Source organism: Lates calcarifer, linkage group LG16_LG22, assembly GCF_001640805.2.
Source record: "Lates calcarifer isolate ASB-BC8 linkage group LG16_LG22, TLL_Latcal_v3, whole genome shotgun sequence".
Taxonomy (NCBI): domain Eukaryota; kingdom Metazoa; phylum Chordata; class Actinopteri; family Centropomidae; genus Lates; species Lates calcarifer.
Window position 1 is genome coordinate 5179471 of NC_066848.1, and position 26000 is coordinate 5205470.

A 26000-nucleotide genomic window follows, 5' to 3' on the forward strand; every position below is an offset into this window, starting at 1 on the left:
AACAATGCAAAACCAGGTAATGAGATAAGTGATTCAAACTAACATGTAAGATACTGACAGATAATAAGGATAAAAGAGTGACAAAAGGTGTTCTGTAAATAAGATTTAATTTGTTAGTCTGAAAATGTATAGCAATATCATATAGTGCCCTATAGTACAGTTGTAATTATCATAGTACAATTTACAGTTTTGTGTTTTGGGGTCTGTATGTCAGTGTCGGTGACAAAATATAAAGCATAGAAAAGCTGTGTTAAACAAACGAGGTCCAGAGGCCAGTATCTTAACGTGGTGCAAGTGCACAGTTAAAGGGTCGTTTACAGTTTTACACAGGAAGTGATTTAGACGACAGCACAACACAGAAACCTATAAATCAACTGACCGTCAGCATCAATACATGATAATGATATCATTTATTGCACAAGCCAATTCGTATTCCACATTCTGAAATAAAAAGAAAACCATTTATCTTCATCTAAAATGTATAAATTAAATTCATTTTAAAGTAAAACTGGATTTATGGAAGATTTGTGTTTCAGGCGTATTCTCTCATAATTCCCTCATACCTTTACATATATTCTCACATGCACACACACCACAAACTTATGCCCCAGTGTGTGCTCATACACACATACAAACACTCACACACACACATATAAAATGACAAGAAATGCAGAGAGAAGGGCTCGATCAAATCCATGGCAGTCTTTCCCTTCAGCAGCAGCAGCAGCAGATTTTCATCCAATAATACCCAAATTATTCAGACACTCATCGTAACCAAGGCTGTGGAAGAACAGATATGACATTCATTCAATTAATTGTGTACTTTTAAATAAACAATAATAAAACTTTAAATGCAAGAGGCCTGAGGTGACTTAAGTGAATGAGCTCAACAAAGTATCCTCAGCAGATGCTTACAATCGTTTTTGAGTCTTCTTTGTCCAAAACCTTTTGCGCTTGGTCTGGAGGAAACTTGAGCATGGAGGTTATCACTTTGGCCATTGTCTGAGGAGCAAAAAAATACATGTCAAATCAGCATTTAAAAAAAGAAAGTCCAAACCTTTTTTTCTGATTTTGGTGTTAGGTGTATAACATCTTCATTAATCATTTCAGTACCCTTGTCACAAACACCAGATATACTAACACTTTACCCTTTGACACCCTTAAGTAATCATCAATCAGACTTGTTCTGAGGCAATTAAAACCCAACAAGAGCAAAAAAAGAGAGAGAACAAGAAAAAAAAAAAAACATTATTTGCATAATCAACTCCAGGCCTATCTGCCAGGGTGCATGCATTTCCCCATAAACACAGGGGGATAATCAGAAACAGGGCTGCTGTGTAGGAAACCCAACCGCTCAACTAACACTAAACAAGGCCAGCATGTCTTTAAATGGCAAATCTGCGTCATGCAAGATGTATGTGCTAGCAGGCAGCCTGGGGGACATCCTCCACACTGAGGAGGGTCTGCCATGTTGCCATAAAGACTAACTGTTTGCTGAGGACCTGGGAAAATCCCGCTGGCTTTTAGGACCATGTCAACAGCACTGTTAATTAGGGAGATCGCTATTAATTTTACCCAAGGAAACTGGACACAACATGACTTCTACATGACTTACTAAATGGTCTCATGCTCCCTGCTAAAAAACATCAGATGGACTGAATCTCTGATATCATCAGTTATCATTTCGATGTGGTGGTTCTGAATGGTTTGGATTACTTTAATTCACAACATTATATATTTATAAAATACAACCTATCAGACTTTGTCAGGAGTAGAACAATGAGGTCCTAAATTCGTATTTACATTGTTGTCTCTGGTGTTTTACTGGCCATCAAGTATTAACCAAGATGGAGACAGGCATCAAATGTCTGACATTTGAAAATATTATAAAATAAGAACAAAAAATAGAAAACTGAATCAAACTGATCTTTTTTTTTTGTGTGTGTATAAAAAAAGCATACTTTTGTTTCCCGTCCCATCATGTATTCAAACAACACCTTCCTCAGATACTCCATCTCAGTGGGCTCTGAGAGTGAATCAGTGCTGTTGAATCCTGGATCTGTAAAAACAAGCAAAAACAAACAGTCATTTAAGTAACAGTTACACTATAAAGAATACCTGACTGAAACTGTAATAATTAACTGTCATATTCAGATAATATTTCATTGTACAGAGTTTATTTTTCTTCCCTAGTTTTAAAGTGAGACTAGGATACAGTTCAGCAGAGCCTGTCCTGTCACTGTTAAATACTATTAATGAATTGTGACAAGCCAGAGCATCATGTTTGTGTTAGCAACCAAACACAGAGGCTCTTTCTGCACAGGTCAAATTAAGCACCAACTACAAGCTCAGGAAAGAATGGTGAGGCTCAGCATGAGGACTTTAATACCACAAGAGTGTAAGAGTGACTGTTTTAATTATCTGCCCAAAGCTATAACACCATTACCCCTCTAAAAACTATGAATGGGAAAATCTGTGTTACAACTTGAACGGGGCTGGTAAAACATTTTCTGCTTCTGCAACTGAAAAACCCCCAGCAGGTCTTTAATATGGAACAACACCCACTTGCTCTGTGCTTATCTGGAATTATCATTCAGACGACACCAAATGTCCCTGTATGTGCCAAGAGAGACCATGCGATTAGAGGACAGGAAAAGGTGATAGAGAAGTGCAAATAACTCTTTGATCTGTGCCATGAAGTAATGCATCACCAATAAATCCCCTAGCCTTTGTCCTCCTGACCCCATGTTGCCTCAGCTGAGCCTACCATACCACCAATCACAGAGCTATAGACTTGAAACCAGTTATCAACAGCCTTCTGATCAATCCTCTACCTGAAACAGCTCTGGGTGGGTTAAGTGGGCTCAACGGAATGAGTCAGACACTTTCACTAATAAGTACTGTAGTCCATAGGAAATACAGGGCAGAGTAGGTATTAGGTTGGATATAGTATGTGTGCTGGATATGGAGGATTTGAGAAGTCTGTGTGCTGCAGGGTCTTGTGTGGGAAACATTAAGACCGTGATCTGCAAAACCCATTAAATCCAAGGATGGCTTCTTCACCGCCCCCCTTCTGACAGCAGATTCTCTTTATTACACCAGTAGGGAAGGTCTAAGGAGGACGGTAGAATTCACTCAATCTCTCTAAATACTCTCTCTCTCACATACCATGTCCAGTTTATGATATACATATACTTGAGGATACTGCATTGAGAGACCTACACTAACCTTAACCACAATGGTATGTATGTATGTATGTATGTATGTCTAACCCTAGCCCTTATTCTAACCTTAAGGAAGACCCTAATTATAACTGTAGCTCTAATCTTAACCTTTAAGCCAAAATGTCCTCAAAAGCATAGCTAAACAATAAAAAAGTGAGAGGGATAGGTAACCTATCTTTAACTGTAGGTATATGTAGTTTATGTTATACCTTCCATGACAGTGTGCTATGTTCAAGAATTATGTATGGCATCTATTATTGTGCCAATCACAAAGGAAATTGGCTCAAAAAGAAGAACTAAGTGATTCATGGTGTTAACATTACCTTTGAATGTGCTCCCAAGATGAGTTACAACAGTGTTTCGGTGGAAACATTTAATCTTGTCCTCAAGCGAGTGAATCTACCGTGGAGAAACAAACAAGCATGCACACATTAAAAAGTTAAAAAAACTCACACACAACCTATCTGACCCCAGTGGGTTAATTCTATGCATTAGCTTAATTGCTGCATGTAGCATAATAATTTTGTTGATCATCCTTTGGGGATGTTGTTGAGAATGGCGATGTGTGTGAGAAAAACTGTGGGAGGTGCTGCTCTGATTGTTTATAGGGTTAAACCAAATGTAAACAGATGTGCTGTGTAATTAAATAGATGCAGCAGGAGAGCAGTAGCTTCTCTTGCTGGAGGCCACAGAATCCTGGGAATACACTGCGTGGGATTTGCAGTTCACTTGTCCCCACAAAGAGCGCACACGGGGCCCCGAGACTCACTCTCTCAACAAACTCCTGCTCCTTCAGCCGAGCCTCGCTCAGCAAAGTTGTCTTCTCAGCAAGTTGAGCCTGAGGTAGAGGACAGAACATTAATGTCAGTGACAACTGGAAGGTGCAACGAGTAATGTAGAGCACAGATAGTATATGCCAATCATCTATGCATGTTTTTGTGATCAAACAACTGTTTTAAAGTGGTAATGTGCTTAAATCATATGATTCCTAGAAACAGTGAAATTAGTGATAGTGGAACCAACAAACATACCTGTAGTTCTTCTGTGCTCATCTGTGCCTAAATGAATAATAAATAAGATGCTGTACGTTAGAACAGGATTAATAAGACACTTGTATAGTAACAGTGAACATAATCAGTCAGTCAGTTGTTGCATAATAACAATTAAATAAATGGCACAGTTTATCTTTTAAGGACAAGTGCACGGATATTCTATAATAAAAAATAAATTATATATTTGTGACCCCTTTGGGAGCCACATACAGGTGGGAGAAGTCAGAGAGTATGATAAGTTGGGACTATTTCACAGTTGGTTTTGGTCTTTTAATGAGATTTTTTGACAATAACTAAAATTACACAGGACAACTAATTGACTATTCATGCCCAGTTTGTTCTGCACAGACAGAATAAACTAGACTTGAACTTGTGAAGTGTGTTGTCTCTATGGAGAGACACACTGACCCACTGTATAAATGAAGAATGGTTTGAGAGGCCCATAGTAAGGAAAGGCCTCTCTGAGCATAAACCCATACAATCCACCCATAAAGTTATTACCTCACCAGGGAAAAATGCAGCAGAGAGAGCAGCGTAATTCTTTGTGTTTGGGTGCATCTGGACATGTGTGTAAAGGTAGAAGAATCAGCGCAGGGGTCTCATGGCACCTCAACACCTGGGTTAAACATCTCCAAGGAGTACTTTTGTCCTATATGGCCCCTTTCCAGTATGTACATCTTGCATGTGAGTAATGGTGTTGTATAAATCTAAGGCCTAGAATCACCCCGTATGATGATAATTGAGAACAGGGATTGAGGCTGGCTGCTGCCTCACAATCTCAGTTTTCCGAGAACATTCCTGAGTGAATCAAACGAGCTTCACAGCATCCGGTGCGCTTTGGAGAGCGGCCACACGACTGGAGCGAGACACTGATCAGAGCAAAGTATGTAAGCAAATTGTCCCCCAGCTCTTAGACGAAATCCTTCAATTACAGAACAACACAAAAGAGAAGATAACTGATAACTGCCTAGTCTGTTAACCTTGATATGAACTTTCAACTAATAAGGTAACTGAAGGGGCCTTGTGGTACGGACACAAAAATGTGTTTGGATTAGGCTGTCTTTGAGAACTAGTAATGCTTCCATCAGACTCCAGCCTTTCCCAGAAGGGAACTGAAAAACAGGCGATTTCATACAGCCATTGTTATTTCACACAGCCACTGCAATGATTTATAACTTCAACAGAATCACAATATAAATTTAATCTAAACCTCAAGTCTCATATATAATGGACTTTAATAGCTGCAGGTATGAATTTTATACATTGGCGTAAACTGAAAAAACGTCTGCAATACATCAACCTGTCTGATGACCTGGTGGATAAGTATAGTAGGTCAGACAGGTTTGTACCTCAGAAGCGCCATGGGTCTTTGTTTGCAGCTCCTCCAATTCCTTCTGAACCTGCCACACTCTGTCTCCCATCTCCTCTTCTCGACTCTGAAATAAATAAATAATAACAACAAAGGCTGAGTCATTTCCCTTGTTTCATCTCAGCATCACAACTCAAGTATGTTGGTCAAGTCACTGCCTTATTTCAGACATCCCACCCTCATTATGTTTGGAGACAGTAAAGGAGGCAATTTTATACCAGTCACTGACTGTTCTCAAATAATCATTTGACTGGAATCCAAATATAAATCATTCAGCAAGTGTTCATTGATGATTAAGTCAAGTTTATTTTAGACCAGTGATTCTCCTGGGAAGGAAGCTGCCAGAGAATATACGGGAAGAGTGAAGTAATTTATGATTTCATGGAAAAATATACTATACCGACTATGTCGACTGTAACACCCAATAATGCTGTGACTGAGTGTATGAAAACTAGTTAACAAGTAAAAAAGTTGAAACAGTGAGTTTAAAATGTAGAATAAACAATAGTAACATAAAAGTAACGTTAACTGGTGATTGATAACGTTGTTGATATAGTTAATAAATACACAGTTGAAATAATTAGCTAAAGGTGATTGACAGATAAATGATGTAGCTAAAAGGATAAATGGTTGAAACATCCACCCTCTGTCACTCTGTGACAGAAATGCAAACAATGGCAGTTCAATTGTATGAGGAGATTCATCATAATCTCCACTATTACATCCACTTTTGTATCATTAAGAGATTTTTCATTCATTTAAATAGAAACATCTGGAGGATGACTGGTGGTGTCTAGGAAAAGGTACTTGAGTTCATCTGACTGGACTGTGAGGTATGTCTGACAAAAAATGTCGGGAACCACTGCTTTCAGCTAGTGACTAAGGGAAGGTAGCTGCCAACTAGTGCAGTGATACCTTCCAAATGCCGGGTGGGGTTAATATTCTTTCCACGGTAAACCTATAAAATGGGGTTTTATTTTAGGAAAAATGTTTTTAAGCTTCACCTTTGCTTTTTCTTTTTACAGTACCTGAATAACCTGTTCATATTTCTGAACAGTTCTGTGCAAATCATCCTCCTTCTGAGCAATCACCTTCCTCAGCTGACTGGCTTCTTCACGATGGCTACTGATGAGCTCTGCTTCAACACTCTGGGCCTTCGCTGTGTCGAGGAGAGGGAAAGAGTCCAGAGTTAGCGCATAAAACCAAATTCATATTCCAAACCGCTCACTTACATCCCATCTGGAATGTAACATCACAGAGGAAACAAGGAAACATGGCAATTGAGATGCGCTGTTTCCAAGTGCAACGATCCTTTAATTTTGTTCCACCCAGTGTCAAGATTAAATAATGCATAATGTTTCCATGTAGTTATTCCACCCTACTGTTGTACATGAAAGTCAATCGTATTTACTTTGATTTTCCTTTTTAAGGCAGTGGTTTGGGTGCTTAGAACATAAGTAGACTGTAGTGTACTAAAATGACTTCACCACAACACTTGAGAGTTATTTTAATCACTCATTTCCCATCCGTTACGACACAGCTGTGAATCTTGTCACTTTAATTTGATGAATGGAGAATTACTTTCTCCTGCCTTACCAATGGCTTCCTTCACTGCTGTATCAAGCTCTCTCTCTTTCAAAGCCATTTGTGTGTTGAACTCCCTCATCAGCTGCTTGATAGCAGAATTGTGCTTCATTTCCATATCTTCCAACTCCAGTCTATGACAGCAGAAGAAATGTATTAAATTATTAAATTATATTATCTTGTCTACAAATGTAGGTTAGCTTCTAGCTTAATGTTTTATTATAAATTATTACTATTAACGTGAATATGAACATGAACTTACTTCAGCTTTTTCTCCTTCTCCTCTAATAATTCTTTCTTCATATATTCTAGGTCCTGTTCATGCTCCTTTCTCAGTGATCGGATGTCTTTCTGTAACCTGATGAAGTCCTTGTGGATTTTCTCTTTCTCGTTCTTCACCTGACTCAGTTTGCTCTTTAGAGACTCCAGAGAATCACTGCTCACTTCTTCCATCGGAGAGTGGTTTTCCATCTCATTTTCCATCACGCTCATGGTTTGTTGTACGCTGCGACATTCCACCTTCATCTCAGCCTCAACTACTGACTGATTTTGGACCTGCTTGATAGTTGCCTGATGTTGATCAAGCTGGGCTTCCTTCTCCCGTATTTCTTCTTTCAGACGATCTATTTCTGCAAGAAGGTTTCCATTCTGCTCTTCTGCTTCTTTTAGCTTTGCCTCTATTTCATGTAGCACTGATTTGGTCTCTTTGAGCTGCCCTTGTTCTGCTGCATCTTTCTGAAGTAAGGACAGCTTCTCTTCATACATGTTTTTCAGTTCTTCTACAGACTTTTCTTTCTCAAGTCTCTCATTACTCAGACTCTGTTCAAGTTGTTTCTCTTGCTCCTCTTTAAGCTTGACAAGAGCTTCCTCAAGTGTTTTTGCTCTCTCCTCTAATGTTTCAATGTGTTGATTTCTGGATGTTTCACTGCTCTTGATTTCCTCCAAGCTAGTCTGAAGAGCCTTGATCGTCTGTTCCTTCTCCTCAAGCTGCGAAGTCAGCTGTTTTTTAATCTGACCAATTTTCTGCTCAGCTTTCTTCTTCAGCTCTGATACTTTCCGAGCACTCTCTGCAGATAACTTCTCTTCAGTTGCCTTCAGACTCTCCTCCTTGCTTTTGATAATTTCATCTTTCATCCTTTCAAATTCCTCCTTTTGGCTTTCGAGCTCACGTTTACACTTTTGGTTGTCTTCCTTGAGGGAGTGCAGTTTACTGACCATCTCCTGCTCTAAGTTACCATTCTGAGCGCACTGCATCTGGGTCTGCTGCAGCTGCTCTACCAGCTCTCTTTTTTCACTCTCCCTGATGCTGTGCTGCTGTTTGAGGTCAGCTGTGAGTTGTTCACACTCTTTTGTCTTTAAGGCTAACTGCTCCTGAAGCTCACTGAGTCGACTGATGCAGCTCTCCAGCTCCGAGGTAAGTCCGCTGACTTTCTGCTCCTTCTCACTCAACACCTGGTCCATCTCAGACTTGCTGATGGACTGATTGTCAATACTTGCTGTCAGCCTTTGCAGGGCTTCATTCTTTTCAGAGATTTCTTGCTCTAGCTCTCCAAGCCTGATGTGTAGAGATGCAATAGTGTTGTCATTCTGGGCGAGCTTTGTCTCTGCCTTGTTCTCGTACTCAGACAGGCTGTTCCTGAGTTCATCTGCCTGCTCTAATGCAGACTTTCTCTCCTGCTCTAATCTCTCGATGGTCTCCTTCATCTGAAGAGCAGCCTGTTGTCCCTCCTCTTTATACTGCTGGTTCAGCTGATTTATGGCTTCCTCCTTCTCTTCTATGCTACTTGCTAACTTGTTTTTCAAGTCACTGATGATGCTTTCCAAGTCACTGATATGCTTCTCATTTGTCTTCATACTATCTGATATGATTCGGTTTGCTTCACTCAGCTCCTCAATTTTCTGAGCTTTTTCACTGATAGACTGAGAATGATTCTCCTTCTCGTGAATTAAGGCTTTGATATGCTCTGTATGAGCATTTACCTGAGCAGTCATCTGTTCTAACGAAATGCATAGATTCTTATTCTCCTCCGTCTGCTGGTGGAGAGTGGCCTCTAAAGTGCAAATTCTATCTACTTTAGTAAGGATAATGTTTCTGAGATGCCCTACCTTCTTCTGACTACAGAGCAGTCTATCTTTCAGCTCTTTCACCTTACATTCAACTCTTTGACTGAGTTCATTAGATCCACACTCAACTTTAGACTGAACCTCCTTACAGTAATGCTCCATTTGGTTGCTGATCATAATTAATTTCTGCTGAAATTCTGCTTCCTTGGCCTGTAACTGAATGGCAGTTTCCTCAACTTTACTCTGCAAGTTCTCATTTTCTTTAAATCTGGAACCCTCCACTGCTCTGAGATGCTTCTCTGTTTCCTCCAACTTATCTGACAATGTCTTTAACTTCTCCCTGCTCTCTTCCTCTGTTGTGGTCAGCTTGTCTTGGAGGGCATTTCTCTCGTTCATAGCCTGGTTAAGGTTCCTCTCCACTGACTCCATTTGCTCTTTCAGCAATGCTTCACCCTGAGACAAACTTTCAAGCTTAACTGCTGCTTCGTTAAGCTCTTCTTGCAGCTTCTGCACAGTGGTTTCTCGAATTGCCAGGTCCTCCTTTAAATTCTTTATTTCACACATTATTTGCTCATTCTCATCTCTGCTTCTGCCAAGCTGCTGAGATAATTCCTCCAGTTCCTGTGCCTTCTCTTGTAGTGTGAGTGAATGTTTCTCCATTATTTCCTCTTCCTGCTGCTCTAACTTCTCCTGCCAGCGCCGCTCCAGCTCCTCAATCTCATGTTTATGAGTCTCATGTAGCTTCTCTACTTCTTCCTTATGGTTGGCCTGCAGCTCTGACATTGCACTGCTGAGGCCTTGGGAGCTTTTTTGGGCCATCTCAAGAATTTTCTCTTGAACTTGTTGCTCCTTCTGCTGAAGCTCTGTCTCCTTCTTTGCAAGTTCCTTCTTCATGTTTTCTTCATTCTGCTGAAGCTTTTTCTTAAAATTCTCCTGCATTTCTTTGGCCTTCTGCTTGAACTTTTCCATTTTTGTTTCTTGTGTTTTCAGCTTATTTTCCAGCTCAGTTTTAGTGTTTTTCAGCTTCTTCTCATGAGCAGCTTTTTCATCTTCCAGCTGTTTCTTGAGCCGTGTCTGTTCTTCCTGCTTGCTGCTCAGTTCTGCGTTAAATGACTTCTCCTGCTCTGAGAGCTCCTTTTTGGTCTGTTGTAATTGCTGCTCCAGTTCTTGAAGTGACTTCTCTTTTTGTTGACAATCATTCTTTGCAACTTCCAACTGATGCTCCAAATCTGTCAAATCTTTCTTACACTGATCGAGATCCTCTGAGATCTTACTTAACTGTGCGCTAGACTCCTTTAGGCTCCCATTTTCCACCTGGGATTGTGATAAACTCTGCTGCAGCTCTTCTACTTCCTTAACCTTGACATTTAGCTCCTGCACAGTGGAATGTGATTCCTCCTGTAGTGTTTTTTCTCTAAGAATATGTTCTTGAATTTCCTTCTCCCTCTCCCTCAGAACAATCTTCAATGCATTAAGTTCCTCCTTGAGAGTTTTCTCTATCCCTCCAAGTGATTGCTCATGCTCCTGTTTGATGTTTGCAAGTTCTACATTGTGCTTTGCCACCTGATCCTGGAAACTCTTCTCATGCTCCTTGTGAGCTAAACTTTGAGCCTCTTCAGCTGCCACCAACTTCTCCTCCAGAAGCTTTTTATTTGTCAAAGCCTCAGAGAGTTCAGAGGAAAGAGCCTCTAATTCTGCCTGCTTTGCGTCCAGTTTCTCTAATGTTTTCTGGTTCATGTCTTCAATGTGTGCTTGGAACTGCAGCTCTTTGTCCTTCAGCAGGGTCTCCACTTCAGCTCTGTGTTTTTCCTTGAGCTCCTCAATAGCAGCATCATGTTGCTGGGTAAGGCTGACCTTGTGCTTTTCCAGCTGCTCCTGGTGCTTTTCCTCTAATGCAGAGATTTGCTGTTTGTGTTTATCCTTCAGCTCGCCCAGCTGACTAGAAAGTTCATGGGACAGACTTGATCCATCTTGTGAGATCTTCTCCAGAGAGCTCTCTAGCTCCAATATTCTCTGAAATTATATACATATAGGTCATTATTAGTTTCAAGGGCATGGACGGATGGGTGTGTGGGTGGAATTTCTTTTTTTTTAAGTTTTTTTTTTTTTTTTTTAATTTATTTTATTCAGTTTATTTCTTAAATTCTTTTCTAAGACTATACTTTGCAATTTAACCAAATGTGTTGTGCTTTGGAAATGAACAAAGATTTGAAACACAAAGCTTACGGGCAGCTCTAATAAGTCCAATACTATCCAAGGAACTACATTTGTTAAAAACAACAAAACAGAAAATAAAAACTCACAGTCCTTGCAGATTCCAGCTCCAGCTGTATCTCTTTAACCTTGGTATCAGCTTCTGTCCTCAGAGCTGTCTTCTGTAACTCTGCATCCTCCAGAGCCAGAGAGGCCTGCTGTTCTCGCTCCTTGGCTAACTGGGCAAACTCCTCTTTACATTGCTCCTAAAGCAGAACAAGCATGTCAAATCCAAATTTTAAAGTCATTGTTTTTGATCTGATTTATTTGTTTATGTTGTGGAGTTAAATTATAATAGTTGGTACCTACCACAGCTTTGTTGATCCTGTCACTTATCTCTGCTTCTTTAGCAGCCAGAGCTTCACTGTGGAGTTTTTCCAAACCAGCCACTGTTTCCTCTGATGATTTCTGTTGAAAATCATTAACAATAAGACAAAAATCTAATTTCTATAGTACTTCTCCTTACAACATAACAAATATGCAAGTATCAATAAATTGCCTTGCACTGCACTCTATGTCAGGAGAGGAAAAGTTTAAATGGGCAATACTGTTACTGTTTTACTACTATTCAGTTGGTGAGCATGAGTGTTCTGCAGAAGTCACTCCCTGACCTTCATGATAGTGACCACCTCCTGTTTGACTCGTGTGAGCTCCTGCTGCAGACTCTTCCTCTCTTCCTCACTGGCCTTTTCAACTTGTGTCACATGCTCCTCTAGCTGAACCTGCAGCTGCTTTCGGGCCTCCTCCGCCCTCTGAGCTACACCCAGCGCCCGTTCAAGTTCTTCAAATGCTGTGGGAGAAAAAAAAAACCCATAACATTAAAATCATTAACATACTTAGAAAATATATTTTTTGTGACACTAACAGAAGCGGATTCCATTTACCTGATTTCTCAGCCTTTTCTTTCTGATCCTGCAATTCTTCTTTCTGGGCAGTGGCCTGCTGGAGCCTGGAGCGTAGCTGTGCAATCTCCTCTTCTTTCATTTCCAGTGTCTCATGCATCTGGCGCTTTGTCTCAGCAATAACCATTCCCTGAAAGCCAGCAACCAGCCGTAACAGCCATAAAACAAAGTCAACCATTAAACTTTACAATCCGAGCAAACAACTCAACACTGAAATTAATGTTGATTTGATAAGTACTATCTCGTATTTTAGCCTCTAACTCAAGCCCTGTGTCTGTAACTGTTGCTGACATTAAGTGCTTTCAGTCTTTCTCACAGAGATCTCATGAGGTGCTGTTAATCCTGGAGAGCAGGGATCAAAGTTTAAGAGAAACAATATGGGGCTTCAAGGTGTCTAACTTCTTTACTCAGTGGCAAAGTAAAAAAAATGTCCAGTTTTCTAATACAACTGAATCTGCAGGCTCTTCAATCAAGTTGTGTCTAAAGCTTAAAAACCTCCTCACCCACCTTGTCCTGCTCCAGCTGTTCAATGAGATTCTTGGCATCACGCAGCTGAGTGATCAACTTAGTCTTCTCTGTTGTGTGCAGTTCCTTTAAACACAAAACAGTTGACAAAATTACAGATAGGAATGTCACATATTTCCAAATGACAAATATCCCACTTTAAACTGGGCCATTCCTGATTTTCCGACTCATATACTGTATATGCTTTGGTCATATAACTTCAAAATGAGATGTTTTCTGCACCACCTAGGATGCCTAACCCACAAGCCAAATAACCAGAGTGTGTACACAAGTCCTGCTAAACCGACAAGTTGACCTAAATTACAGCCCAGTTTAGCAGCGGTGGCATGTAGTTGCTATGTCTCAGTGCCACCACAGTTTAACCAGTGGTTACTAAACAGGAAATGCTGGGTTCACTGTATTTCTCAGTTGTTTGATCTATGTCTGCCACAAGGCATGTGTCTACACAGCCCTTTGAGTGACAGCTGATGTTCAAAACTTCTTGAAAGTAATTTGAAAAATGTACAATTTTACTGTGAATATACCAAAAAGCTAAAACAGGATACAATACTCTGTCAACCAGACTGTAAATAATGAATTCAAAAATCCTTGAGCTCTGGAATCATAGACAGATGGTCCGTTTTATAGGATATTTGTCAAAGGCAGGGGATGAGCACAGCCCAGCCCAGCAGTTCCAGGATGCCTTCGCGCTGCTTAAGGGGGCTAAACGCTTGTTAACCTCTGCTTTTCCTGACACAGGAAAGGCCCTACTCCCAGATATACTGCAGACTCAACATAAAACTTATGGCATTAAATGAAAGCAAGTCAATCAACATACAGCTGCGGACAAGCTGTCTGTTATTACAGTGTCTTTATAACAACAAACATTTGTTATCAGACGCTGCAAAACATCAGAGCAGCTATAGACAAGCTAAACAAGTTGATCATACCACCGCAGCAAAATGTTTTGAAATCAGTGAAAACAATGGTTCAGTCATGTCATGCTGACATGACATGAACCCTCCTCCTGGAGTGCAGCCACAGAATCTTGGTGTTCTGACACTGAGAACCACAGAAATCCTCTGTGTCACTGAGAAAATGGAGTCACATTATCAGTGAACCATAAATGCTTTGGCAGACATTTAGCAGCGCAACATGAATTACCCTAAACACACTGTTCAGTCATTTGCAGCATCTCAAACCAGCTCCACTTTAATCAAACCTCTTTGTAATTACAGTTTACCGCCACATTGATTTCTAGTGGGAGGATGTTGCCAGGAAATTGCTTTGAAATATCTAACTCCTTTGTGCTGCAAATACCTTATTGACAAAGTGATACAGTGTATAAATACATATTATTAAATTTTATGTATCAATTTCACTGAAAGGGCCCCAATGTTACAGTATGTGCATGGGCAACAACTCAGTATAATTGTTGTTAACCACAGGTCAGCTACCTTCATCTTCTCCAGCTCCTGCAGTCTCTCCTGCAGCTGCTCCTGCAGAGTTTCATTCTCACTGCCCAGCTGGGCGCTCCTCTCCTTGTGTGTACGCATCATTTCTTTGCACTTCTGCAGAAGGTTTTCCTGCCTCTTCACTCGCTTCTGCAGAGCTTCCATGAGTTTGGTTGGATCACTGTTGCCCTCTCCTGCACAGAAAATAAATTACGCCAGTTAAAAAGATAATGTTATAGTTCCCTAGATATGTCATATAAGCTTCACAAACAATATCTTCATGACTTTCGGAGTTTGCTCCTAACTAAAGATAAATAAAACATATGCTTACCCTCAGTGACTTCAGACTCTACTCCTTGGCCCTTGGAAGGACTCTGAGTGGCAGAAGTAGGGTCTGCAGTATCATCAGACTGAGGGATGTCACCCTCAGGTGGCAGAGCACCATCAGAGACCCCCTTAACTCGTTTCTTCAACAGAGCAACCTGACGGGAATAACAAAAAAAACACAGTTAGAGAAATAAACCTCTCTGACTACTGAGGTTGATAACAAGTTGTTTTCTAAATTCAGCATTATTCCCTGCATACTTAACTTAATATATTTGACTTTTAGCATTTGCTGTGTGGCTTTTTTAAAATGTTTTTTTCATGTTTTTATCTTTATAGTTTAATAGATGTTGCCAGTGTAGAAGATTTTAAGTTACAAAAACAAATCTAATAATAACTGAGCAAAATGTTGTTTATCCATCACTTTATACATGAGTATGGTGTAGGAGCGTGTGACTACAGGTGGAACACTGGGTATCACTGTGTTAGTTTCATGCTTAAGTTGATATAATTTAAATTTGTGATCAGTGTTTTTTTTTTTAAGTTAAACATTTTTCTAGGAATGTATAGGTAAAGACTGAATTTCTGTACAAAATGAAGTTATATTAAGTCATAGCTAACTTGTAAACCCTAAAAGCTATTGCTGCAGTCTATCATTCACATACCAATGCACGTACCTGTGTTTGGAGGACAGTGATCATCTGGTCTTTCTCCTCCAGTGCAGCATCAAACTCAGTCCTGTAGGTGTTTCTTAGCCTGCTGGTCCATTTGAAGCTCCTAGAGATCATTCAATATATTCAGTCAGATGTAAGTATTTAATCAAAAAGGAAGACAGATATTGACCTAGAGAGACAACAACATTCATAACATATAGCCATACCTCCCGCAGCTCCCCTATCCTGCGGAGAGCCTTGTCTTGACTCTGACTGAGGATAGCCTGAGGGATAGGAGAACAGAAATGAACTGGGGTATTACATTTGTCCTGAAAAATGACTGGTGTGAAAACTCCTGGGGAAAGATATCATATCAAAAATAAAATACTAGCCATCAGGACAGTTAGAAGGATTACCTGCGTTTTTTCTTTATCTCGTTGTACTGTTCGGTACGCAGTCACCAGCTGCACCATGAAGAAGTGGAGGTACATAAAAGAAGAAGAAACAGAGAGAGCGAGAGAAAGAGAAAATAATAAATGAGAATACATCAAAGCAGCTGTAGTTATGTGCTTGTATAGCTATATGCTATGCACTAAACAGGATAATAAACTAGACATGCTAAGCTTGTTGGAACCTGTGTGACTCTCACCTCTGAGTACTTCCCTCTGTACTTCCCCAGACTCCTTTCCACTCGAAGGAGTCGGTGCAACAGCTGCTCTTTGGACAGGGACTCTGCACTTCCTGGTGGCTCCTCAGCCTCACTCTCAATATCTGAGGGGGGATCATATGTTGGGGCACCAGGGGTCTCGTTTTCTCCCAAAGGTGTGAGAGAGTCGCGCGATGGGCTCCGGACCAGGTTCTCTTTCGAGGGAGAGCGGAACAGATTTTCTGCACGACTGGCACCCCCACGAATCAACGACTCCATTGAGGGAACTTTTAATTGCAGTTTCTGGGCAAATGACTGTGGCTCCTCTCTCTGTTAGGATGTTCAAGACATTGCATGAAAAAAAAAAATCAAATTAATCAAACAGTGAGCACCAGGACTGACTTGACGTATGAAAAAAAGATGACTTGATGTATGAAAAAAATGTGAACATACAAGAGGAGAAACACTTCCATCGCCATTGATGCTACCTCTTGGAGACCTAGCTGGTCCTTTAGAGGCACCCTGCAGATAAAAACACATTGTGAGAGAAAGAAAAGCTGTGCCAGTTAACTTGTCCTGCGCCAGTTAGTCATCCACACCCAGCATGGCTCTCCCTGATTACTCTGGAGGGAGCAATATTAGTATTGCTGGGAGCAATGCAGGGGCAATGGGTACCCTCATGCAACTTGGAAAAAAACAGAGGGGTTATATACATAAAAAGAAGGCATCTCTACTGTACATTAAACAAAAAAGGGTTAAAACTAGATTCTACAGAACAGCCATGAGGATAGAACAAACAGACAGTTAAAGTCAAGTCAGAGAGCCGGTATTTGAATTAAAGATGCTTGGCAGTGCCATGTGCAGCTGTATTACAAGAGCACAAAGACATAATTGAAGTCAGTGAACATTTAGTAGCCTAGTTGGTTTAGTTGACTTGTTAGAAGCAGGATCAGAGTAAGCAAATTTTCTCCTCCCTTGTCCAGCTCCGAGCTTCTCCTTCCTCTGGATTACTGTGCAAAACATTCAAGATGAATTTCCTGTTTCTTGTGGAAATTTTCATAAAGGACCAGTAGTCACTGTTGGCTCTGGTCTTTCACAGTGGCTCTAAAAATCGAGAAAATGTGTGGAATTTTACTGGGAATAGAGGGCAGTTGTTTAGTTCCATGACTAAACGTGTGTGTGTGTGTGTGTGTGTGTGTGTGTGTGTGTGTGTGTGTGTGTGTGTGTGTGTATGCTAAATGGGTATTAAGAAAACTCTGATTGTACTGTTAAGTGTTAATACTTAAAGGCTAAATATTAAGAGCTGAGATTGAGAAAAATCTTCATTTGAAAAAAGGCAACCCTTGCGGCTTTCAATGAATGAACAGGAATTTTAAAAGGTGTCACATGGAGCTGCGGAAACACTATGGATCAATTTATGGGTTCCATTTTGTTTGTTCTTGTGCAAACACATAAGGACACACATGCATGTCTGACAGGACTCAAACTTTTATAAAAAATCAGCTTTGCAAATGTTTTATACTGAGAGAAATGATTCAGCGCTTTTGTTAGACCTCAAGGATACACACAGTGTGTTTTGGTGATTAACATTGAATAACGACTTCTGTTTGTTTAAAATAAGACTCCAAAAGTACTTTTAAGGACTAAATTTGGAAATATATAGCATACTGCACTTATGCTCACTTAAGTATTTATTTCATGATTTCTTTCACTGCTTTACTCAGTGTGTTATCTCATTTAGACGCTTGTCACTGTTAAAAGTTGGACAACGACTCACAGGGGATCTAGTTCAGGGAGGACTGAGAATTGCATGCCTCTATTTCTGTACTGTATACTCACACACTGACCCTTCCAAATTTTCACAGGGACAAATGGTACACCAGGTCCAAAGAAGTTCTAAATACAAAGTCCTGTGACTCACAGTGGTAACTATTAACACTACCTTGATAAAGTACCAGCTGCGCATAATTTAGAGAGAATGAAAGATTCCTTGAATGAAGTTTTGGGTAAAATGACAAACAAAGCATTACATTGTAAAAATAAATAATGTGATTCAACAATCAACATTGTATAAGGACATGTTGATAAAATGTAGATGGAAAATGACAAAGACACTGTAATGGATGTAAGATATTTATGGTTAGTCACAATCTGTGGCTGCAACACATTCAACCTCTCCAAACTGTAAAACAGTAATCCACTGATCTCTACAGTCCTGACAAAGGCCTGCAAAGGTTATATAAACTGAGGAAAAAACTTTAAGCTAACCTGTATGGTACAGCGTTTTCAGTTAAACTTAGCATAGTTATAATAAAGAGTTACAAGGCAAAAAGTCCAAGACACTGACCCACTTTACCAGTATGACCTTACTGGCATTAGTAAACACTGACAAGGTTAACAACAGGTTGGCCCCAGGAGGAGTTTATACTCTATATAAAACTGTTTCCTAATACAGAATACCCACATCAATGGACAATTACAACATAAAATGTCCACTATATAGAGTATGAGGTAGACAACCTCAATAGCATTTAAAATTATGAATAACTAGCCATATTTCCTTCACATGAAGCAGTAGGCAAAAGAAAATTAGCTAATTAAATCAAACAAACATTAAATATATCTTAGATATTAAACAGACATACAAAACAAAATTTCTAACAAAATGTTTTTAAAAAATGAATGTATGTATTAACAAATTATTAGTATAACATAAAAATTGTTAGATTTTCATTTATTAGTGGAGTACCTAATGCTTAAATTCTTGGAAAATGTGTTGGTTGTATCACAAATAATGAATATTAGGTTGTTTCCAGTCTTCTCTCTTCTTCCAGTTTTTAAGCTCCACAAGGGCAACTACAAAAGTGTGTTGGTCTGTTTGTTTACTTGGAGGAGTTACAAGCAACTTGACATTTCAACTGCCCATAACTTGTAAAATGAAAACGTCAACTCTCCAAATAAACAGACATGTGGGGAAAAGGGACAAAGGCCATCAGGCAACATAACAAGGTGATGAGGGTCTATATGGCAAGCAACTAAGGATACCTAAATGCAAGGAGGCAGTATTTAATTCTGTGACAGATCATAATAACTGAAAGGTAGGGCAATAAACCAACAGACAGCAGAAAGCACACAAGCTTCTATCCCACAATGTAAACCCCATTAGATGCAGGGTTAGCCTAGATATGAGATGCCTTCTTGTTGCTAAATTCAAAGGAAACAGGAGACAGAGCAGGGAACAAGCTGTCCCTACTTGGGCCACAGTCCTCTACCGATTCCCCAAAGGCGCAGAGATGGGAGGAAGGAACAGGGCAAGAGGAGGAGGAGGAGGAGGAGGAGGAGGAAGAAGAGGAGGAGGAGGAGGAGGAGGAGGAGGAGGAGGAGGAGGAGGCAGGAAGTGAGGACAAACTCACCACACTGGCTACCTGGGCCGTTTTGGGTCGTTTTGAATGGTCCAGAGCAAAGATAGTATACTCAGAGAGAAAAGCGGGCTCTGCTATCATCCCAGCCAGCATCTGACCCCGTCAGTGCAGTGACGGGACGAAAGGTGGGGAAAGGAGAGGAACACAGAGAGTAATGAGAAAAACAACACCATGAGAGTGAAATAGCGCTGAAGGGAGTGTCTGGCCAGCCTGTCCAGAGGAGGCTGGACGAGAGAGACTGAGATGGATGGAGAAAAAGACTGAGAAAGTAGAGGGAGAGATAGAGGGAGAGAAACTACATGAATTATGAAGAAAAATAAGAAAAGTGGGAAAGTGAAACACTCAATCAACATTAATTTCATGAATAACAGTTTGACATCTCTGCATGTAGTCTTGTAGTCTAGTTAGGTTGTTGTCAGAAATAGGCTAAATCTGCCTTAAATGATCAAATAAGCACTTTCAGAGTGTGTCAAAGTGTTAAAAATTTGTGAAGTGAAAAAAGATGCCACGATGACAAGAGGCTTCTGAGCTGAGGGCACATAAGCCCAAGTTACGACTACACATCTGTTCTTCTAAAGGAGAAAAGAGAAGGTAGAATATAGAAACCTGACCAAATAGGGACCCTGTCACTATTCCAGTTTGGGGTCTGCAGTGCTGCAATGAAGGCGACTTGTCATGAATGAGTAATTAAGACCATTTTTTGATCTAAAGATCAAACAGCCAAGACTGTACACATTCATATCTAACATCTAAAATAGATGTATTAACCATACGTTGCATCATCCATCTTAAAGTCATGGACAGTACCTCAGTGCTGGTCTACCTCTGCCTAATGAATCAAGAAGTCTTGCACAGACTTGTCCATATCCAATGGGGGGAAATATTGCAACAACTCGCCCAAGAAAGAATAGCACTGAAAGGAGGATACATCAATTATTCATACACATGCTGAAATACGGTCTGCTGGCCTCCAATAAAATGTCCTTCCCAATGCCTCTAAATGAGAATCTCTTCTGAGTGAGCAGTTCCTGTACAACTGTGAAATATAACTTATGTTGTGTCATTAAATGAGCCACTGTAATATGATATTTTGATTTCATACACTTAGACTTTTTTATGTTACAAAGCTTTTTAACTAAAGAATACATAATCATAATTGGCCAAATACCCTTGAACAACAACATCAAAATGCCCTGAATTTAAGCTAAATTTTGACTTCACTGTCCCATGTGAAAATACATGCAGTTAAATGAAGAGAACTCTTAGGAGACCATTCCTGTATGCAATGAGAGCACAGTGCTGATTGATCTACAACATCAATTATCACAAGGTTATTCTAGTCCAGGACCCTGTGGTGAGAGATCTAGTGCCTTCAGTAATGAAACAGCTACGGTTCAGTAAATGTGTTTGGGGGAATAGGTGCAGGGAATGATTTGCATGTCTTTTATTATATTAACACACTGTGATCAGTAGGGGACAAAGAGTAGAGGATGAGTAGTGAAATTATCAATCGCCTGCAGTCTTTGAAAACTGAAAGCGCTTCTTGGTCATTGATTTACCCTCACTTGGCACAGCAATCAAAAGTTGTTATTGAGAGGAAATAAAGCGTAACAAAAACATGACAGATATTTGCAAAACGACAGAAACACTACTCTGAACAGAAGCCAGGGGAAAGACATAACATCTCTGCAGGCTGCAGCTTGAGTTTAAAGATATTAATCATTTATTAACTCAGACAAACACCATGCTCACCTCTCTGTCACTGGGAGAGGGTGAACCATCATGATGAAATGGGGGGGTTTGGCTGCTGCGCCGGTCACCAGGGCCCATCTGTTAAAATAACAACAGTAAATATATAAACTGCATCCCTCTCCCCAGATTACACACAATCCTAACTATACTCTCTTTTTGTAATAGGACATTGACAATTCAAGTCTTAGACCTTTATAATACTGTTCATTGCTTAAACATTTTTTTCTTGTCACTGTACTCCACTGTTTGTCAACTGTAACTTTGAACCCAGAGAGACAATGGGTGTCATCAGCTGCAAATGCAAACAAACTTTAAGTAACAAATTGAAGTTTGCTCTGTGCAATGGTAAAGCCACATGACAAGTAACTCAAATCATTTATAAATAGGATGCAAAGTCATGTCAAGCACTATGTAAAACAGCTTTTTACACTGGGAAGAAACTTGAATACAACTATAAATGGTCTGTCATAAATGCCAATTGGCAGCCAATGAGCCAACTACAGAGGAGGTTTGGCAAAGAACACTGATGTGAATTTTGGATCTTATAGCAAAATGATGAATCTGAACAGTAGGTCCAGATCCAGGGATTAACTTTGACTCCCACCTTGAAATTTGTATTGGTTTTTCTATTATTTCATACGTACATACTACGATAACAGGAGTTTGGCGCTGGCTGGACTTGTATGTGTCAAATAAACCCGCCAGCTGACATCCATAAGAAGTCCATACAAGCAACATAGCACAGACACGCCCATATCATCGACTATAAGATTTCTGACGTGTTTTAACTACAACGAAGTTCACGATTAGATGCCTGTTGTTGTTTTTTCCTACCTGGGACAACAAGATTTACCAGTTTACAAGTTTTCTTGAACGTACCTTACTAGCTGCTGACAGCTAAATTAGACAGCTAACTCACATAGCATGGCATAACAAGAAAGCACAAAGGCCAACTGACGAAACAAGTTAAGAAAAGTTGACAACTTTTTAAGTATTAGACAGACTTCGAAGCATGAAGTAGAAGTTCAGCGAAACGACAGCTCTCTTTCTTGGCCAGCTGCCTGAGCAGTGTAAACAGATGTTAGCTTAGCCTGTTAGCTCCCAGCAACACAACAACCAACCTGGGCCTGCTGTGGTGACTGCGCATTCCTTTGCGGTGACTGCTCCTCGTTTATCCTCTGCTTCAGTTTTTTAAACATCTTGTCACGCCGACGTAGCTAGGAGCTGATGAGCAGATGACTACTATCCGGCGGAGATGTATTTTGTTTTAGTTCAGCCTGACATCCAGTCCTCAGTACCAGACTTCCTTGTTCGCTACTTATCCCCCAGCAGGTGACCGTGCTCTGTGCGCATGTGCGGCCAACGTGGAGGAATACTGAAACGTCAGAGTTAAAGGGCTAGTCTTGATTGAATTGGCTACAGCGCCACCTGTGGAGGGAGTAAAGCACTCCAGTGATTTTTCAGGTAGCAGTTCTAACGGTTCTTCCTGGATTTACTGTTGTGGTCCACTGAACTGTTTGCAGTTGCACTTTATAACACTTTATAACATCCTTTATGCAGGGAAAACTTGTTGACTTTACTGGTTACAGGAACGTATTACAATTTATTACGTTCTTTTGCAGAGAGCTGCACATGTGTTACATATAGTTTTCAATGCTGCAGCCACAGCAAGTTCCTGTTTTGAAATGTTTACGTGATGGTGGTATAGTAGTATTATTTGTTCAACACTTTTTAAGGAAAATTTAATAAGATGATCCTGAAGACAAATTCTATTTCACATTCATATTTTTCTGATGCTGTTTGTCATAAAAATGAAAATGTTTTTGTATCTTGACTGCAAAGTCAATTGATCTTCACAATCCTCTCTTCACTATTTTCACTATTTTTTTTACTTTTTTGCTTGAGACTCTAAAATGTAGATACATGTACTCGCATGACACCTGCTCCCAGGTTATGGCATTACTGTGGATATCAACTGCTAAATTTCAACAAAGAGAATACAACCATTCAATATTTCACAAGAAAAACCTCAAATTAGAGAAAAGTCAGAAATATAAGTTTTATATATTTATTTCCTCTCTATATCCTTTTATCTTTCTAATCTGTCTTTGTATCATCAATTATTTATCATGCACAGAAAACTTAAAAAAACATTCTCATGCACTAAATATAAACATTATAAACATTATTACAAACTTAATAAAAAATACCTTCCAGAATACATATCCTGTGCTTTTGTCTTTTTTGCTTTTACCACATAAGAACAAAAAATGTTTGCACCATTCAGTCTTTGCACAAATAAAAAAAGTTTAAGGTACTACAGAATAGTACACTACCATTGCTTGGACAGAAGAGGGCACTGCTTGAACAAATGTTATTGTGATTCTACTTTGGGCCAGAAAGCACAACTGATAAGACTTACATAATGTACTGTCACGTTTTCATGGCTGGTACTATTTTCCTCAAAGAAATTACTTTCTCTTAATTCTTAAACAGTATTCCTAAATGTGAATTGTGTGTGAATGTCACAGGGAAGAACTGTGTAATACTGTGTAATAATTGAAGCCACCTGAACCAGTGTCAGTTTCATCAGTGTGATGCTGTTGAATTGACTGATACCATCACAAACAGATGATCTCTGGTATAGCAGCCTTTTAAAAAAATCCAACTAGAAAAATTCTAGAAGGATTATTTGAATGTTCCTGCTCTCACAGAATGCACATAAGCACCCTTTGTTTTCACTATATTAAAGCTATAAATAGAAAGAAGCAGATTGCACCCATCTCTTTAGTGTGTGAGTGAAACATCTAGGAACATATTTTTATGCAGAGTGAATGAGCAGCGCATCATGTGAGGCCCAACACATACAATATTGTCTTCATGAGACATGGAGCATTTGTTTTACATAAGCCCATACTGTGGCCACAATAATTTACACGTGTTGTGGGTGAGAATTTGTTTTCACAGTAAAAACAAGGTCAGTGTAACACATACATCACAAAAAGATCAAAGTATTCTTGTTTATATATCTGAATATCTGTGGTGGTGCATATCTAAAAATAAAAAGTCTGTATGTTTGCTCTTCATATGAGTCATAAGGTCCTTGGGTAATATAATGAAAACTGTGACAGACAGAGAAGTTGATAGAAATGGATCACACTGTGGGTGTGAGTCATGGTTTAAATACATGGTATTTTCCTTCCTTTGGGATCTGGCCATGTGCAAATATCTGAAATAAACATTTCTGAGTCAGACTTTGCTGTCTGTTGGAGAGAGAACATAAGACACACCATTTTGGACCCCAAAGCCAATAAAATGAACTGAAATGAATATGTGATTTGCATTTTTTCACCATTTTGGCTCTAACACTTACAACTCAGCAGGGCTTTTGATCTATGATGGGTGCCTGGAACAATGAGTATGAACGATGGGTGGTAAACGGCAAAGTGATGGAGCTCCCTTATACACTGCTGCACTTTATGCTTCACCGTGAGGGATACAGCAGAGAGGACTTGTAGTCAAAACAGGAAACTGACTGCTACAGGTCTGGAATGGCAGTTTTGTTTTGGACTAGTAATAAACAGTTACAGTTAATAGTACAGTGCATGTAGTTCTTAAGTAGATTATGACAAACTGTTTCATTCACGTGTATAAAGCTAGGACAAACACCCCAAACACACTTGCACTGCTGAAACAGCAATACTGTAAAACAACGGATATTAGCAAGAGATAAATAATCTATGCAAATATCCCTGAATAAACGCTATATTGACATTCAAAGTTCATTCCTTATCTTTGAAACAGATGTTTCCATTGTCTGGGAGCTGTTCAGTTGTACAGCATGATCTTCATCAACAGACTGAGTTTGCCCAGTTGTCATTATTGGCCTTTGGAAACAACAGCTGAGTACACATTCCCACCATAAGTTCCATTTACTAGCTGTTCTGGAGCTTTGGCTCATATCAGATGATATTCCTCATTTCAGTCCATGTTGTGAACAGAGAGACCCCACCAGTGCCACAAACTGCAGCCCTCAAAATGACAGTGAAGCTGAACAGTGTAAACACACATTAGTTTTAGCTAGGTGTACCAAAAAGTGTATAGTCATACTGGCATTGTGTGTATTTATCATTTTTAGGATAAAAACATTTTTGTGGAAACAGCATCTCTAGCCCCAGGTAATGATTGGCTGATTTATTTTGATTTTATGACTTGTTTTGTGAGAACTATTACTTTATAAATGCTACTGTGCTAAACTTGTCAGTTCTAAATTGAAATCAACATTTCTGTTTTGAACTTACCTGTTCTTTCTAAACCTCTCTGCAGGGTTACAAACACCTCAGTGGACGGCGGGTTTGAGGATGAGAGCACCCAGCATGTTCACTTAGGAGTAAGGCTCAAGTCTTGTAAATGTGAACACCAGGGGAGTAATGTGCATGTCAAATTCACTGCTAACAACAAATCCCTTGTGGAGTTCATTGATGCCCAGTTAAAAGCATATTTGCAGGAGGACCTGAAGACTAAGCAAATGTTACACAGCTTGGTCTTTTCCACTAGCACTGACTGCTGCCACCTGAGAGAAAGGGCTAAACTGATTAAATATTGATACACTTCATCCCTGACTTCATGCTGCATGCCAAGGATCTTGCTCACCTCCTTCTTTTCCAGAAACCTCTTCATAGTGTGGACCAGATCTTGGCTACACATCTTCTTCCCGATCAAGGAACAGTCATCTGAAGTAGCCTCTTTTTCGCTACTACCATGTTTAATGTGACTTTATTATTTTCCCTTAAAACT

The 26000-nt window shown here is 39.8% G+C and overlaps 1 protein-coding gene across 1 annotated transcript; it reads right to left on the reverse strand.

The window, feature by feature from the left end:
* Positions 1–90: 90 nt before the first annotated feature.
* Positions 91–22565, reverse strand: golga4 (golgin A4). The gene is given in 26 exon segments (XM_018693015.2): positions 91–780; positions 916–1002; positions 1962–2059; positions 3548–3623; positions 3994–4062; positions 4256–4282; positions 5626–5712; positions 6674–6804; positions 7242–7363; positions 7492–11306; positions 11597–11752; positions 11856–11954; positions 12158–12336; positions 12431–12578; positions 12956–13039; positions 14410–14600; positions 14738–14888; positions 15408–15464; positions 15466–15507; positions 15611–15667; positions 15800–15847; positions 16033–16359; positions 16483–16551; positions 19443–19544; positions 21204–21281; positions 22325–22565. Coding segments are annotated over 26 exon segments (6393 nt in total). The 5' UTR covers positions 22403–22565; the 3' UTR covers positions 91–765.
* Between the last annotated feature and the right edge of the window lie 3435 nt (positions 22566–26000).